General features: G+C 52.3%; 1 protein-coding gene across 4 annotated transcripts in view; it reads right to left on the bottom strand.

Annotated features, from left to right (window-relative positions):
• Nucleotides 1-584: 584 nt before the first annotated feature.
• LOC144124630 (monocarboxylate transporter 12-B-like) overlaps nucleotides 585-17,031 on the bottom strand; it is an 84,609-nt gene continuing 68,162 nt past the window's right edge. For all 4 annotated transcript variants that reach the window (XM_077657430.1, XM_077657429.1, XM_077657431.1 and 1 more), the window contains 6 exons: nucleotides 12,808-12,951; nucleotides 11,829-12,126; nucleotides 9,859-10,200; nucleotides 8,909-9,294; nucleotides 8,101-8,226; nucleotides 585-2,539 (listed from right to left, as the gene is read on the bottom strand). In XM_077657430.1, coding sequence (XP_077513556.1) covers nucleotides 2,316-2,539; nucleotides 8,101-8,226; nucleotides 8,909-9,294; nucleotides 9,859-10,200; nucleotides 11,829-12,126; nucleotides 12,808-12,951 — 1,520 coding nt within the window. In that variant the 3' untranslated portion in view covers nucleotides 585-2,315. The remainder of the gene's footprint in view (nucleotides 2,540-8,100; nucleotides 8,227-8,908; nucleotides 9,295-9,858; nucleotides 10,201-11,828; nucleotides 12,127-12,807; nucleotides 12,952-17,031) is intronic.

Here is a 17,031-nt window from a genome sequence, read left to right as displayed (position 1 = left end):
AATCTGCAACCTTCCGCACATGCAAAAGTGGTATGCTGTAATTTCTCCTAAAACAATTGGCCCCTTTTACTGACTTCCTTTGCTTTGACACATTTGGCCATAGCATCAAAATTTCATTGAAAATAAAAAAATGGTATATCCAATGGTTGTAGAACGTTATGTATAAGCGTACGAAGGCTTTGCTTGATATCCTGGTCATCCGTTATTGATACAACATTGCAAGCATCAAGAGGCCCTGAGCAGTTCCTGCTAACGCCTTGAGTTACGAAGCGATTCAAATGTATGTTTAAACTGCAGTAAGGAAATTATTGGAACAGTTGGTTTTTGAATAAAGCAAGTAAAATAGCACTAAACATGGAACCAGAAAGATGTAAACGGAAGGCACAACTCCGAGCTCACAAGTCATTACATCTTAGGTTGTTGATGTAAAAGTTTGATAGCAGTCTTGGTGATCGACATATAAGTATGGAGCCTCAAACTGTCGCCTCTGAGCAACTGTTCTGGAAGGTGTATTGAACATGCGAGGTTCACGCATAGCACGCAGTGGTGCTGCAGTAAGCGCTGCACAAAAGCAAACAGAGATAAAGGGCTCCCGGTGAACTCTAGCCCCGGTCTGGTCTTTAATGATGCATGTGAGCCCTGTGCTGGTACACACAGGTATGCGAGAGCAAACACACAAAAAGATAAGAGTAACTGCACAGAGATGACTTGACAAGGCGTTTACAAGGCAGCCAGCACCTGGCTAACAACACTTCCTTTCTTTTTACATAACACAGTCGCTTGGATCACGTTTCGCCTCATTGGCGAGAAGGAAGGCGAAAAAGCCATAAAACTGGGAATAAAGGCGGAGACCGCCCATATAGCTAAGGAGTTCAAGAAGAGATGTAGGCAGTCCATTATACCACGCCGCTCTCACTCCTTCTTCGCCCGGCAGTCCGACGCAGTGGAAGGACCGGCGGATGAGAGCGCAAGGCGCCGCGTTGGTCCACAACACTGGCTTGCACGCAGCGCGCACCTGGTCGCAAAAGTGCCAGGACTCACTGGGCGACCGGCGCGGTAAGGTCACTTCAGGCTTTGGGCGTCCGGCACGCAGGCTGCAGCGATGACTGCACATTCGGCGGCGATTCATTGGCCGACCTCAAGGCGGGCCATACAAAATTGGGAAGAGTCGCAGCTGAAGGAGCTGAGCATAGAAGTAAACCTGGCAAGAATCGTCCAACCTCCCCCATGGGTGCATACGCGCTCCACATATTCCACTCGTACCGGCGCCACAGTAGGATGAATAGGATGTCTATGTGGACATGGTAAGTATGGAAACGTGGTCCTCCGCTTAATTCTTCATCTATTGTATATTACGCAATAAACCGCGCGCACAGTGAAGAATACACCGGCACGAAATGGCGACGCTGTCGTGTGCCAAGTGCCTGCGAGTAGAGCTGAGCTGTAATCGGAACGTATCACCTTCGCACTCCCATGCTTAGCAGGCGGCAGGCGGTCGCTTGTTCGCCGAGAAAAGTTTACAGAGGAACCTACGTCGTGGTTTGGCGAAAGACGTCCACTTAGCGGACAAAATGGAAAGCTTTGGCAAATTAGGTTCGCCAGAGCTTTGTCAGGACTCATAGGGCGCCCCTAAGCACATCTTCGAAAGATGAAAGAGAAAAATTCGTCCCATGAGTGGCGCCACATCCAGGCGTCTGTATTCCAGGAAGCTTGTCACGCACATCACTGGTATCCGGAAAAATAAACGCTGTTGTATCACTGGGCCCTCTCTGCGAAGGGCTCTCAGGGATCGTTGCACAGGAGTCTTTGGACAGTGGAAACGTGAAGCACGGGTCACCACGCTGGTCGCGACAAAGGATTGCGTACGCAGCGCGGCGTTCTCCCCACGTAAAAGGCATTGCACACGGGCGTTCCAAGCGCCGAGGAAGCGCAACGAGTGCCCAGAAAACGTAGCTTTGTTGCCCGCCCTCGAAGACGGCACCAGCACGGATGCAAGGCACGGCTGAACACCTTTTCTGGCTGCGGAAAAGAGCGCCCCTTGTGTTTTAGCGCAGCTTCAGCGCCACAATATTGTCAGATAACCATGAACGGGACCCTTGGGGTACGCGCTGCAGGCAGCGGCGTCAACCGGAGCAGCCCAGTCCATGGTGGCACTCCCGTGGCTGTCGCGGACACGCCACCTTTCCGCGGAGCGAGAGCGTCATCCCGGACGAGGCTCCTGGTCCGTCCTCCGAGCTGCGGCGACGCAGCTGGGCAGCAGCAGCAGCTCTCTCCTCGCGTCGGTTTCGCGCCCTTGGGGCAACGGGCGAAAGGCGTCACACGTTGTGCGGACCGTTCAGCGAGGAGGTGCCGTTGCTCATGTCGGTCGTGGCGGTCTCTTCTCGGGAGGAGCCGGACTTGCTGGTGGACGTAGCAGTGGACTGCTCCTCGCAGCGCTGAGCGCACGGTATCAGGAACAGCATGACGCCGCCGAAGGCTATCATGGCCCCGGACAGGAAGAAGCCGGGATCGTAGGAGCCCGTGTAGTCGTACAGCCATCCTGCGCACAAAAGGGAGAGGGAACCGCTCTCAGCGTTGACGCTGCTGCGGAAGACAAGCTTCCCGGCTATCGCCAGACTCGCTTCTGCGTGTTTTGCATTGGCAGTAGACTCTAAAAATGTGCTCGTACGAGTGATTGTGAAATACTCTGTATCGTCTCTCTGCTGTATAAACTTTGTTTTGTTTTGTGAACCTTTGGCTCCGACCCATTCTCTGGCTTGCGACCGGCGAAAGCTGGGCACCAAACGACCAACCCCCTTGTCACTTGGTAGCTGGTCTCCAGCTGAGCTTGCCACGCTGAGTCGAGGGCACCTCCTCTGTGACCGAGGCCGCTACCTCCACACGCTCTAAGAGTGTCTGGGAGCGCACGCTGAAGTGCGCGAAGTGGTGACAGACATACACATTTGAAGTATTTTTATGATCTGCACTTTTGCATATGCATGTGTGCTGCGTTGGTGCTTTGTTTTAAAATACAGGTTTATTGGGTGAACTACACAGTTGACGTTCTTGTACCATAAATTCTGTACATACATGCGTACTGCGTCATAGCTGTTATTCTTTCGTTACTTTAGGAATGACGGTGCTACTGTTTCTCTTTCTTTTATTTACCTGCATTCATGTGCCACGTTATATGTATACCCCCCCCCTTGTAATGCCAAATGGCGGTGTGGGTAAAAGATAAAAGATGACACCCTGGGGCAGGATCTGTGGGTTGTGCTCACGTGTCGTTTATTGAGCATTGAAAACAATGTTTTATGGCGCCCTTGCAGAACGTATTACAGGTGCACATTAACTAACATCAAGGTTCGTTGTGTTCGAGTAGCGAACAGTTGTAACTACATACAGTGCTATACAGAAGATGTGGGCAGATCAAAAATAAGGCGGGCCAGCTGATTCATGACGTTTGGTAAAAACAGCACGTGCAAACCCGACAGAGACAAGACAACAACAGATACAATACGTACGACTATTATTCTTTAGTTGTGTACCGCTTTTACGCGCTGTTTCTGCGAAAAAGGTAGGCTATATGTATTGTGACGGCCTAGGAGACGACGAATTGTGCAGCGCGCGGGCAGGGGTGTTCGCGCCAGGGAGACCGCCATTAAAATCATCCTTTAACCATCTGTCATCTGATCTCATTCATTGGCTTGGCGTCACGTAACAGTATCGAAATGGTGGTGGTGGTGGTGGTTTTTTTATTAATATAATAGTAAAAAGGAAGGAAAAGATTTTTGCTAGCCCCGGCATCTGCCATCGATACTGAAGCACCTGAGCTGGAATTGCCGAAACATTTTTTCTGTTTCTAAACATAAGAAAAAGCGATGAAAGAACGGATAAGAAAGCATGCTTCAAATCACATGATGTCATTTGCCAGTGCGCTAAGCTAGGCAGTATCGCATAACGAAGCGAATATAGTCCCCTCGACAAGTGTGAGCGGGGCAATAGCATTAGCCTGGTAAAGAAACTACACACGGCGCGATGCACTCATAAAGTTCGCACTCACATTGTGAGTAACGCACGGCGTTTCGCACCATGTGAAGAAAACGGCAAAGAAATGCGGCGTAGGCCTTCTGCGAAGAGCACCGAAGAAGATGGTGCGTTTGTGTCGTCTCGTCAACAGCACAGCTAAGAGGCTGGATTGCACTATAAGAACCATGAAACGTAGTTCATTGCCTGCAAAGTTGGTGTCGTGTGTAAAACCCCGCTCACATATGTGGCAAGTCATGTATCATCGGCTAATCAGGCTGATGCCTGAATGATTGGCTGAGAATGCGTCGCGCGGCAGCAAAATCAATCCGTGTCGGCCTTTGGTTGAGCAGCTGTTCACTGAAAGCGCTGCTCCGGCAAAGTTTACAAAGGTGCTTTCCAAACGACACGAGTGTCAGCAAGAATTTCGAGTGCTTCCGCACAGGGCAGAAAGGAGGTAATTGCGCAATAGCATCTCAGTATCGCTATTAAGGAATTAAAGAGCTGCAGTATATATAACATGAGGCGTGGCTACTGCGTGGGTTTGACTGTGTGCACGACTACGCTTCCACGGCTCCAGACTGGCGTATATGCCTTGGTTTTTCTGAAATTAACGTGAGTTGATTATTAGCGTCTGTGCCGCGTGCTTTCGTTCTTCGCTCCGTGTGTCCCAATAAGCGGTAGATATTTTGAATCCAAGTAGCCAGAATTCGTTCCCCTGCAGCACCGGGAAGAATCGCGGTTTCGAAATTCTGAAAACTGATATGGCTGTTGCCCACGGCCAGCCACAAAGCTGGTTACAAATAGACGCCTGACTGTATTTGTTAAGAACTTAATAAGTGAAAGTAAACTAGGTAAATATAATTTGGATATTTTCTGACGACCGTCAGCACTGAAATTATCGTGACCTAAAAGCCATTTTTATACTTAAAATAACTTACTTTTAAACATCGCTAGCGGCCTTTGATGGCGCATACGAAGACGGTTGAGGTACGCCCTGTCTAAATGGCGTACAGCGCAGCTCTTTGCGACCACATCCAGTGCAATGTGTTCGCAGGTTTGTATGCGTTCTCCAATGGCCGTACAACGCAGCCGAAGTCAACGTGGCATACGGTCATCTGCTGCGGTTTTCCGCTCCCTGCGCGCCGCACTTGTTCACGTGGCGTTCTTGGTTCAAGGTCGACGACCGGCTGCTCTGCTTCGTTTGAAGTCTTTTATTAGGCTGTCACCAGAAAATTGAGCGGCAACGCGATGTCTAGGTGCACAAGCCAATGCAGCGAGAAGCGGTCTCAACTACGCTGTTTAAGTGGGTGGCAGCTCCCCCCCCCCCTCCCCCCCGCCTCCCTTCTCGAAAAATGCACGCCCGGACCAGCGGAGCAAGGCAGGGCCTCGCTATAGCTTCGTGGCCTGCCGAGGACCATGGCCAATACTGCGTGCTCGGATCAGCAGTACACAGCTGCTGCTGCGCGGCTGCACAGCGCTTTCGTTCGATGCGCTTGCGTTGCTTCTAAACGTTGCGCTCTTTTACCAATGGTGCGTGCGGCTCCGACGCAGCCTCCTACTCAACTAACGCGACGTACCGTCATGGGCAAAAGTAAGAGATCCCCGTCCAAGTTGCGACCCGTGCCACTCTGCGTGGAGGCGCCTCCTGACAAAGCACGTCTGGCGCCAGTGCAGATGGTCCGTCTCGAAACCAAATGTGCTTTGTAAGGTGGCGCCCCCACGCAGAGTGGCACGGGTCGGAACTTGCACGAGGAGGGGGGGGGGGGGGGGGGCGGGGCACGTTAGTACAGTCTTTGTCACCCTTGTGCACAGCGCTTGAGGAGTGCACGTCAGATAATAAGAACTGGCATTTGCCAGCCGCCCACGGATTCTAGGTAAAGTGTTCAGCTCCATGTGGTTTGCAGGTCTGTGTGCGTATACTTCCCTGCAAGCGTCGCCTGTAAAACGGGGTGTCCCTCTGCTTGCGAGGCAGTGCGCCATTCGAGCGCTGTGCGCAAGGGTGACGAAGGTTGCACAGGAATGCATTTCGATGCAAACTGAGTGCGTGCGCTGACAGTGCTGCAGGCTTCGTGAAAATACGGTGACACGCGTTATTCTCACTAGGCTGCATCGAAACTGCCGAACTCTTAGGGGAACTGCTCATGCCGACGCTTGCCAGTATTTCGCAAGTAGCAATCGACCACCTCAGTTTCACTCCGCAACTGGAGGAACCAGGGAAGTGCTGATCACGGTTAAAATAAAATGTGTGCGATTCCGGTAAGCGGCGAACTAGAAGGTGACACCGGCGCTAGCCGTGTTCATTCATGTCGCAGCCCCTTCGCTCTAAACACGAACGGAATGATGAGGCTGTCCTCTAGCGCACTCCTTTTAAGGGCGGAAGCAGCAAACATACGGAATGCATTCGGCTGCCAACGGAAACAAATTCCTCCTTCAAAGATGCGAATTCCTAGCAGTTACAAAGATTTGATCCGAAGTTTCAGCATCCTCTATTTGCTAAACTGAGGACAGTCTGTGCCGCGCTTAAAACCTGCTTCCATTGTTAACTGCATAAAGTTACTATGTTGGGAATATTGCTACATTGACAAGAGTAAGCATTCTGTATATATTTAGTGAACGAAATCTAGGCCGGTACTTGGGAGGCATCCACTGCCCACAAGAGGGAGTGCTCTAGAGGACAGCTTAGTCCATTTTTATTCCCACATAGGTTTATTTGTGTTTAGAGCCTTTGCTGACGGCGAGGTAGAGAGGCTCTGAAAGCGCGAAGCGCTGTCTGCGTAAATGCGGTCTTCGCCGCCTAAAGCCATGCCCCGAAGTACTCACAGGCGAGGACAAAAGTAAACGGAGCACGCTTTTGGCTTCCAACATTTTTCACTCTTTGCCTAATTGAAACTGCCAGCAATGGTGTGTGCGTTCTGGTAGTGGGTGCCAGTGCGCTTTCTCATGGACGAACAATGTTTCTTCAGTCCTTATAGGGAGGACGTATTAGCACTTACAACGAAATCGCGTGCTCCGTTTACTTATGTCCGTGCCTGTACATATGCAAAAAAAATCAGGGGGGCACTTTGTTGACCTAAAGTGCGGTGAGGGGAAAACCTTTAGCGCGGTGTTGCTGCTTGTGCCACTGATGTGTGGTGAAGATGTTGATGAAGTACACAATTTTTTTGTGAATCTTAAATGCTGGAGACTCTGAAGGGCATTTGGAGGCATCCGTCTGCTTCGATGCCCTTCCACAAACACTCTCCAGCGTCCTTACGCTAGACGACGAGAACTACATATGCGCTGACAGGAAGTAGCGTAGTCGTTAGCACGCTCGGTTGCGGAACGGAAAAATGGTGGTTCGAATCCCATCGTGATAAATGATTTTTTCCTATCGAGATGCTGAAGAGCGTAACGAACGGACGGACGGACGCGAGCATGAGCCATTAAAGGCTTTCGCCTTAATAAAGCAGATTTCGCAAAATTACTGCTTCATTTGCACTTTCAAATATTAAGCACCTTCAGTCCTTTTCAATACACTGAACATCACCCTTACTTTCTTCTTGTTGCATTGCTTGCGACCCCGACAATTGACGCGTGTCTGCACATGCACGGGAAAGGAGGCAGCTTGCTTTGCCAATCACTCACGCGATTTCTCTCCACAGCAGATGGAATGCGTCCCTCTTTGCTGACTGTCCGCGTACCCTGGAGTGTGTGCGCATACGTGTGCGCGTGTGTGCGTGCGTGCGTGTCAGTTTCTTTGCAACTGTCGGTCGATCAACCGCCACATCCGTACTGATAGCTTCAGCAGCAGATATCCGCTTTGCTGTGGTCACAACCTGGTGGGTCCGTGTTACGTGCTTCTCTTGACCAATCGTTAACTTAATTTCCACCTTCCACGGTGGGAAGATTGCGATGACGTCGCAAGGCCATTTGAGCTCTCTCGACCAACCAGGGCGGCCCATGAGGGCATGTTGTGTTGACGTCACAAAATCCCGTGACCTCTCTCGAACAATCGGGGTATACTGTGACACCGGAAATCTGGGAAATCGGCGGGGTTTTGGCGCGCCGACACCTCCAATGCTATCGCATTAGAAGATCCCTGCCTCCACTCACCGGTCACTGGCGGCCCCACAAGGCAGGCCACACCCTCGAAGAGCAGGAGCAGCCCGAACGCGTTGGTAAGCCGCTCCAGGCCCAGGATGTCCACCAGGATCACCGAAGTCAGGCTCACGAAGGCGCCTACGCACGTTAACGACGCGGCTCAACCCAACAGCATTGTGTTGCGTACGGTTTTATGGCACATAGGCACATAAGGCAATCATGCTCAAAACGCGAGGTCTAATAACTCAACAGCACATCAGTTTGACGGGAAGTATTACCATCAAAAAGTTCAACCGTCATAATTGCATGAACGACAGAGTGTAGCGCGCAGCGCCTTCTTTGATGGGAAGCAGTGTGGGGCGTCTTTTTCCCCGCCATGGTGAGATTTAAAAAAAAAGATGACTGAAGTAAGGCTCGAAGTATCAGTGTGATTTAAATTTAGCGTCTTCGATACGCACTTGCATTCGTCTCAATGACGAGGGCATTGGCGCTACACGAGGTTCCCAAGGGCACCGACGCTGAACAGGCTAAATGCGAAGGCATGCACCTGGTGATACGTTCCATGCGACGATTCATATACGTCCAGGTGTTTGCGTACGGCTCGTCGTTGAGGGAAGTACGGAGTCCACACGGACTGACAAGGACGACGCACTGGGTGCAGTAAAAATTCATACGGACTCCGTATGGCGTGAAGCCCGTTGATCGGAAATGCCGGAAGTATATGGAAGCCATGGGCGGAAAAGGTAGGGAAAGCACACGAATTTGCATACATTTTTCCCAATTACATGGAATTGCGGGAGGCGGGACGAAGTGGACGCACCCGAGGTGGCTCCGAAGATGACGCAGTAGACGGCCATGGAGACGCCGTTGCGCGCGGCATAGCTGAAGGCCGTGGCGAGGCCGCACACCGTCAGGTTGGCGTTGTACAGCCACAGCCGGTTCACGCACGACTTGTCGCTCAGGTAGCCCAGCAGCACGCGGCCCAGCGTGTTGGAGAGGCCGATGCAGGAGAGCAGCAGGCTGGCGGTCTCCTCGGGCACCTGCAGGTCTTCGACGGCGCGGTCCTTGGTGTACACGTAGGGCACGTTGAAGCCAACGCTGGTGAACAGGTTGGACGCGGCGAACAGCAGGAACACGGGCGAACGGAGCAGCCCGAAGTTGACCATCTCGCGCAGCGCGGCCTCCACCTCACTCGAGCAGAGGAACCTGCGGTGGGGCCAGAGACTGCGTCAGCGCGCCATCCCGCTCCCAGAATGTGATCAGTATACGAGCGACGCTGCAATGCTAGCACAGGCCAGATGAATTGCAGCAACAATTGGTTCATGGCTGACGCCGAGGGAGTGCGCGTGCTCATTCTATGTCTTGTCTTCTCAGAACTGCTAATCTCACTGAATAATTGAAATTCCAACAGTTGGACAAGTGAAGTTTGTTGAGCACTGCATGAAACGACAGACGGCACAACTGAAAGGCCGCCGCGTTATGGTTAATTTTTGCCAGAACATTGCTGAAAGGGACTCTCGCGCTGGCATACAGTGTCGTAGGCTGTGCGAACTATAGGCACGCAATCTGAATCACCACAGGAGATGCTCAGAAGCCGCGTATGCTACCGTCGCGAGCATACATATTCAACTCCTCGCCGCGCTTTGTCAGATGACCGGAAATGAGCCCTTCCTGCTTGCTTTCAATGCTCCATGAAGAGCTGACTAATCAGTTTGGTCTCGCCCGGGGAGGCCACACCGAAGGAGGACACAGCGGCGGCGGGGCCGATACCTCTGTATGCGGCTGCGCTCGTCCGACAGGGGCACCGTGACGGACTTGATGGTTCGCAGCGAGGTGACGCTCAGCTCTCGCGACAGGACGGAGGAGGAGCCCCGGTACTCGGGCGGCAGGTTCATCAGGCTTCCGCTGTAGAAGATGTCCTTGCGCACCAGCAGGCTGCGGGCGTGCGGGCTCGGGGGCGTCGAGCCGGCGATGTGCAGGCACGACATGGCCTCCTCCTCCGTGGGCAGCAGCGCCGACCAGCGGGCGCTGCGCCGGGGCTCCGACCGCTCGATGGTGCCCGTGGACAGGGACAGCTCGCGGGACGCCGAGCACGAGCTCAGTCGGCCGGGCCTTATACGGAGGGAAGGACAGGCATTTCATTTCGGCCCCCCCGAAGAAAACATACTGCGCGGATACGAAACCGACAGGCAGTCGGGGGTTCCAAGTAATAATGAGAGGCATGAAACGCAACCAGGGAGTGCAAGAAGGCCGAGGGGGGACGCCGCGGCTACCGGCAGTGGTGCTGCTGCCTGTTGCTCTCCTTCGCCATTCGTGCCTTGTCTGGTTGCGTTTTACGCCCCTCGTTATGACAACTCACAGGCTGCTCTTAATGATCGTTTGTTGCGCCGTACGCTCGCGCGGACGCCCAGTATGACTGCAATGCAGCAAAGAACCAACGATGTTGAAGTAATCAAGGAAACGAGATTAACTGGTGAATTCCAAAGTTTGAAGAGCCAACATCTCCTGTGACAAGAAATTTGCACACATACTACTAATTTCTAAATTATGGGAAAAAATCCAGCTGTTGAGCAACTATAGAAGGGCCTACCTATTGTGCAACAGTGCTCCTTTGTAAGGAAACATGCTCACGCACTCATCATGAACTCTCTCGCTATTGTTACTATCATCTTAACTAATGAACGCCGCCCCCGGTAAAACTCTACTCTCTCAACTAATCACAGGCATTCACAGTCATAACTCACACAAACTAAAAGCATGTTTGTCTTTTCCGAAAGCTTTCGATGGGTTGTACAGAATCATCTAGGGTATTAAATAGACTGAACTCCTATGGGAATGCAAATAATTATTTTTAGTTGAAATATACGAGTACTTGCCCTATCGCTACTAGTCTGCTAGGAGGGCTTCGGATTACCTTCGGCCATCTGGTGTTTTTTTAACGTGCATTGTCTTTGCGCACCACACGGGCGCCTTTTGCAACACGGCTGCCGCCTTTGCCGCCGGGATTCGATCCCGCAACCTTGAGTTCAGCAGCCGAACGCAAAAGCCACCAAGCCAGAGCGGCGGGCGGAATCATTGGTCATGCATTAGACTTCTTATCTTAAAACATAATCTGCCGTGGTCGCTAAGAAGCAAGGCGTTCGGCTGCCGAGCCCAAGGTCGCATGGCCGAATCCCAGCCGCCGCAGCCGGATTTTGATCACATGAGCGCCCGTGTACTGCGCGATGTCAGCGCACGTTAAAGAACACCAGATGGTGTGAATTAACCCGGAGCCCTCCACTACGGCATCCCCCGCAGCTCATGTGGGACTTTGGGGCGTTAAACCCTACCTTACCACATCTTACTTTTAGCTTTTTAGTTTAATTAGTAGTTCGAGCAAGATTTGAACATGCATTTTTAAACTGAGGCCCCTCTGCCGACATTTTCTTAACTACACTTAGTACAAATGCTGCCCGGTTGATCTTGAGGTGGTATTCACCAAGTGATTAAAACCATCTTACCTTTTTTTCACATAGATGTGTTTTCTGCGGTCCTTTCTTTAAGTTTATGCAAACCAATTATCTAGAGAAAAGCAGTAATTAAACTCACGCCATGCATTTCACAGAGATTGATGTATGGCGAACTGCACGAAGAGGAACCCAGCAAAACGCGGGTAAGTGTGCAGCGGAATGCGCTCGTTCGTTTACAAGGGTGCTGCTCTCCAGAAGAGTATGGCGGCAGTAGGTCACGTATACACTCACGTGGCGTGGTACGCGTTTCCGTTGATCTCCCTGGGCGGCGCCCTCTCGTGGCGGACGACGGCGGGCAGCGGCCGCAGCAGGGCACCGAACACGCAGCAGTTGAGCACCATGCCGGCGGTGCAGAGCAGCGCCCCCTGCCAGCCGTACACGTGCACCAGCCACTCGATGAAGGGCGCCAAGGCGAAGGTGCCGAACCCCGAGCCGCACACCGCGATGCCCGTGGCGAAGGCGCGCCGCTTCTCGAAGTACATGGTCACCGACACGATGGCAGGGAGGTACATGAGCCCGAAGCCCGCGCCTGTGATCGTCAGTGGGTGGGGTCGTTAGGGTATAGTCAAAGCTCGATCTTCGATCGATGACAAGTAAAGCCATCTCTTAGAACGTAAGCCATTTCCTCAATTTGCGCCGCCTCCTCTGGCGTCGTCCGCACAGTCCTCCAGGACCGGAAGGTACCTCCCTTGTGCGCAACGGTAAAAATGCATCCCCCACTTACGAGTCCAGCCCCTCCCGCACACTCTCCTTCTGAACTGCAAACGGGTGCAGTTTGGCAGTGCTGCCTTGCTGTGCTGCTTCTTTCCAAAATGCGACTGCATACCCTGTGCCCTGTAATGCTGGAGGTTTCACTTGGTGCCGTACGGGAAGGTATGGCTGAATGACTTAGTTTTATGCCAGCAGGGCACCGTTATTCCGGGCAGGGGCCTTGTACAAAGCTCTTGAGCCGCTATGCAGCCCTCCGTGATCGCTGCTTGACAGCCGATTTGGTGCAAGCACGTGTTGTCCGGAGACACAAGAAAAGGGTAGAGAATCGTGATTCCTGAGCTGTAGTTGGTTTGCGTTACAAGTGCCTGCAGCGCACCGAAGCTGAGACTTGCAAAACAAAGGGGAGACCGATGCATGCCGCTCTGCTGTTCTCCCCTCTATTCTGCGAGCCTATGACTTGGTGCGTTGTGTAACAACTTCAGTCCGCCCGTGTACGCACCCGTGAATAGGCCGATGGTGAAGAAGAGGTAGGTGACGTTGGGCGCCACCACGCTGACCGCGAGCCCCGCGGTGGCCATAAGCGAGCCGGCGATGGTCACCGCCCGGCAGCCGTACTTGGTCGTCAGGCCGCTCGCCACGGGACCTGCAAAGAGAACTGCTTTGGCACCGCAGCCGAGGCGCATTGCTGGCAGCGACCAATGGCAGAACCCGTACGAACCAACCGGCAGTATTAGCTGCGCTCGAGGGACCCTCGCACAACCATGAAATGCTCTCTCTTGAGGTATTCGCCAAGCGCGCGCTTTGCGACATGGCCAGGCAAGATAGCGGCCTCATGAGCGTCTCAATTACAGCCGTACTTTTGGTTGTAACAACGAAAGAAATCTTGCTCGCACTTGAGCGCTCAGCATCGGACTGAAATGGCCTTCCACACGACACCGCCGCAATGACCTGTACATCCGCAGTTTTGAATTGTTTAGAATTCATACTCAACAGCTAACATACGTATACTTAAAGCATTTTCGTTATGCGCTTAATGTGTTCCCTTTATGTCACCCATTCCTAAAGTAATACCCCCAATGCTGGATGCCTTTAAGGGAATAAAGTGAAGTGAACTGAAGTACACACCAATAAGCATACAGCAAATCGTGTTGAGGAATAAAACGCTAGTCGCATACTTCACTCTCCGAATCGCTTGCCGTACTCCCATTAATACAGAAGCAACAATTGTATCAAGCGATCGCAGTGCGAACAAACAAAATGAAAACGAGAGGAATAAAGAAGAGAAGACAGGCGTTACATTTCTTCTTAGTTGCATTTCCACTGCTCGCACCTTAGAGGCGTTACATTTGTTCTTAGTTGCAGTGCCATTGCTCGCACCTTAGAGGCATTGCATTTGTTCTTAGTTGCAGTGCCATTGCTCGCACCTTAGATGCATTGCATTTGTTCTTTGTTGCAGTGCCATTGCTCGCGCCTTAGAGGCATTGTAAGGAATGAAGGAATGTACATTTTTACAGAGGGCAGAAAGTGGCTGAAGCAAAGCAAGCGCTTCTCGCTTTCGCTTGTGACTTAATTCCGAGGCAAGTCTTCAGCCGGGATGGCGACTGCTTGGTCTTGTCCGTTTCTTCCTTTCGTCGAAAGTGTATTTTTAGTGTCCTTCCACCGCCGTCTTTTGCAGTACACACAGTGTCGCGCGACAAGTGGTCTCCATGGTGTCTCTTCTCTCCTTGCCATTGAGGCGGCGCTGTAATTTAACCTCCGTCTTTGGGAAACTTCAATCTGTCTGTTTTAATCGCCACGATGCCGTGTTTGTTGCCTGAAGCTGTGTGGGCGCCCCCACGCGAGTCCTCTTCCCGCACTGCTTGCCTCTTCGGATATCGGCGCTCGCCCTCTGCGCTCCGTCTTCCACGCGACGCGACACCGCTGAGTAAGGCTCATTTCCCGAGGAACTTCTCGCACACGGCGACCACGCTGTCTTAACCTCTTTCAGTGGTCAAATGGCCGAGCTCAAGTTTTCAGCACCTCGCGGAGTGGTTAATAGACCTCTGCGCGCCACTGAAGCACACTGGCCATTGCGGAACACCGGGTAGAGGGCCCCGGATTATTTCCCACGGCCTTGGGTTTTTGAACGTGCACGCGCGCGTTTTCATTTCGCCTTGGTTGTAACGCGGCCGTCGCGTGTGAGACGCAACGTGAAGGAACCGACAAGCTCAGCAGTCGAACACCGATGCCGTCGTGGAGGATAAACTCGCAGGAATCGTGAACTTGCTGGCTACCGCACGGTCGTATTCAAGTCGATCGGGGTCTTTTGACAGTGGTCCGAGGCTGTTTGCGGTCGCGGAGAAGTGAATGCTTTCGAATTGCCGTTTTTACCTACCTTGAGCTTGTGCAGTTCGTGGTTAAACTGCTATTGTCTTGCCTGCCCTTTTCTTTGCCACGGGGGCTTCCGTTTGATCTTCACCGCCGTGTGGGGATACACCAGCGAACACGTCAACGCTGGAGCGGCGCTTCTTGAGAAGCTGCTGATGGCTGCCGCTCTGTTTGCGTGTTCCTAGCCAGAACCCTGTTGACTCACATAAGTAGTCGCGGTTGCATCAGAGATTCATATGGCGATGAGGCAAGCCACACAACTGGCAAAGGGCCAGCACGGCAGAGGAAGTCAGGCAGCATCAGCAGCTTAGGGGCGCGCGCTGCTGGGGCGTCGTGACCCGAGCATGCAGCGGCGCATGCGCCGCGAAGAAGACAGAGGCTCAAAGAACTAGTTCACCCTCGCCACCTCGACCAACCCCTCCCACACAGGTTACTTGCCGAGGAACTAATTGCACCAGTAACGATACACGGCGCGACAAGACGTGATAGCATGCACTCGTGTTCCTATAGTGTTTCTGTTTTTTCTGCCCAGTTTTGCCGTGCGCCGTGTTTCATGATGACCTACCAGCCACCCCTCCGTTAATTCTGCGCAACTGAAATACTTACACCAGGCCCATGCAGGCTAGTTACATTCCTTCTGACGTCTACAGTCACCATCACTAGAGCCACTTTTTTAGACACCACTGCTGAGCTGTCAAGCCGACCTGTATATAGTACATATAGTATGCGTATACCAGCAATGTCCCTTCAGTCCCTTAAGAAGCGAGCTTTCGTCACTGCATCGAGTCTCAAAGCGAACAGCACACGAGGCCCGCCCTGCACTGAGAACACGCAATGACGGATTCCACGTGCTGTGTGGGCAGCATATATACAAACACGCACGCCGCCGCAGAATGTTGCTACAGGGGGCCAATCGGGGCTTCGAACCCGCTTCGCAATAAGGGGCGTTCTATTGTCGTAGTCTTCCTCGGGAGATAGCAACAACAGAACGAGACGGTTCCCCGGGACTTGAGCGCGCTTGTGTTTGTGACCAACGTTCACCCGACGATTCCTCTTCTGTCGCGGGCACGCTGTTCGCTCTGCGCGATGCCCACGCTTTTCAGTGCGGGCTGCAGTGTATACACAGTTTGTTTCGCTGGGCCCGCCGCCAAAGGAGGGCGTTGTCCGGAAAGCCTGCTTTCTCGGAACGCCATGTCGGTGGCCGGAAAGCATTTCAGTGTTTCGAGGGCGGCAACACTGCGCGCCGAGCGTTGCACTCCGACCACACCGCGCACGCGGTGGCGCTGCGTCGGCAGTTTCTTCAAATTGGTGGTCGTAGCAGCTCCACCTGGGCGTCTTGGCTGCCAACTCATTAGAGGAGCAGAGTACGTTACTGGAACTCCCCGGAGGTGTTACTGTTGCCAGTGAAGGCACACGCTGCTACAAGGAAGCACGTGCGTACAGTCTGCATCACCCTTGTGTAGAGCTCTCGGGCGGTGCACTTCCGTGGAAACAAATCCAGATACTGTCGCAGCCTCTAGGTTCCAAGGGCCGGAAGCAGTGCCAAATAGACCCGCAAACAAAGTAGTCACGAGCACTTTGCCCCGAAATTAGGAAATTTCATTTTTTGTTACCAGGCACGCACTGCTCGAGGGACAAGGGGGACGCAGACTGTACATCCCCGTATGTCACAATGACGGAAGCAGACAGGTGCCTCCTGTGCCTAACTCCTTTCCTCCCTCTATCCGTACTTCCTTCCTTCCATTTTTTATCGATCCCGCGAAATAAAGTCCTTTCCGCAATGAAATGGCTTTGAAGTCACATTTGCGCGTGAGCATTTAAGAATTTCAGTTCGTCCCGACTGTTTCGGTTACGCCGGTATTTTTCCTGATTCGAAAACTGTATGTTCAAACGCAGATACTTGCCCCTAGTTTATGTGCAGACAAATCAAACCATCTATCAGTGGCTTCGTGTTATCGGCCAGTCACATAAACTGTACCATACTAATTATATGTACTGCTTTTGTTTCTTCCTGTTGATGAAACTGTGCGGCTTACTGCTTGCAACTGTGGGCGCAATGAGGCCTTAAAACTGCATGCCACTAATTTTTCCACGGCATCCCCTGATGCATGTGGTGAGAGAAATAAACTCCCTTCACTTAGGCGATTACAAATATTCGCTGTGCAATCCTAATAGTACTTGAACCAGAGACGAATGCATGACATGTCGCGCCATCCTCCGCGCAAAAAGAAATGGGCTGAAGCCTGGAAAAATTTACAGAATATTCTTTTCTTAGTATCCGTCACCGCCATTACAAGCAAGGTTTCTCTTTGACGTGCATGCTTGCATTCGGACGACGCTCACGCTTTACCGCACG

Source organism: Amblyomma americanum, chromosome 3, assembly GCF_052857255.1.
Source record: "Amblyomma americanum isolate KBUSLIRL-KWMA chromosome 3, ASM5285725v1, whole genome shotgun sequence".
Taxonomy (NCBI): Eukaryota; Metazoa; Arthropoda; class Arachnida; order Ixodida; family Ixodidae; genus Amblyomma; species Amblyomma americanum.
This window is presented reverse-complemented; position numbering and strand designations above follow the sequence as displayed.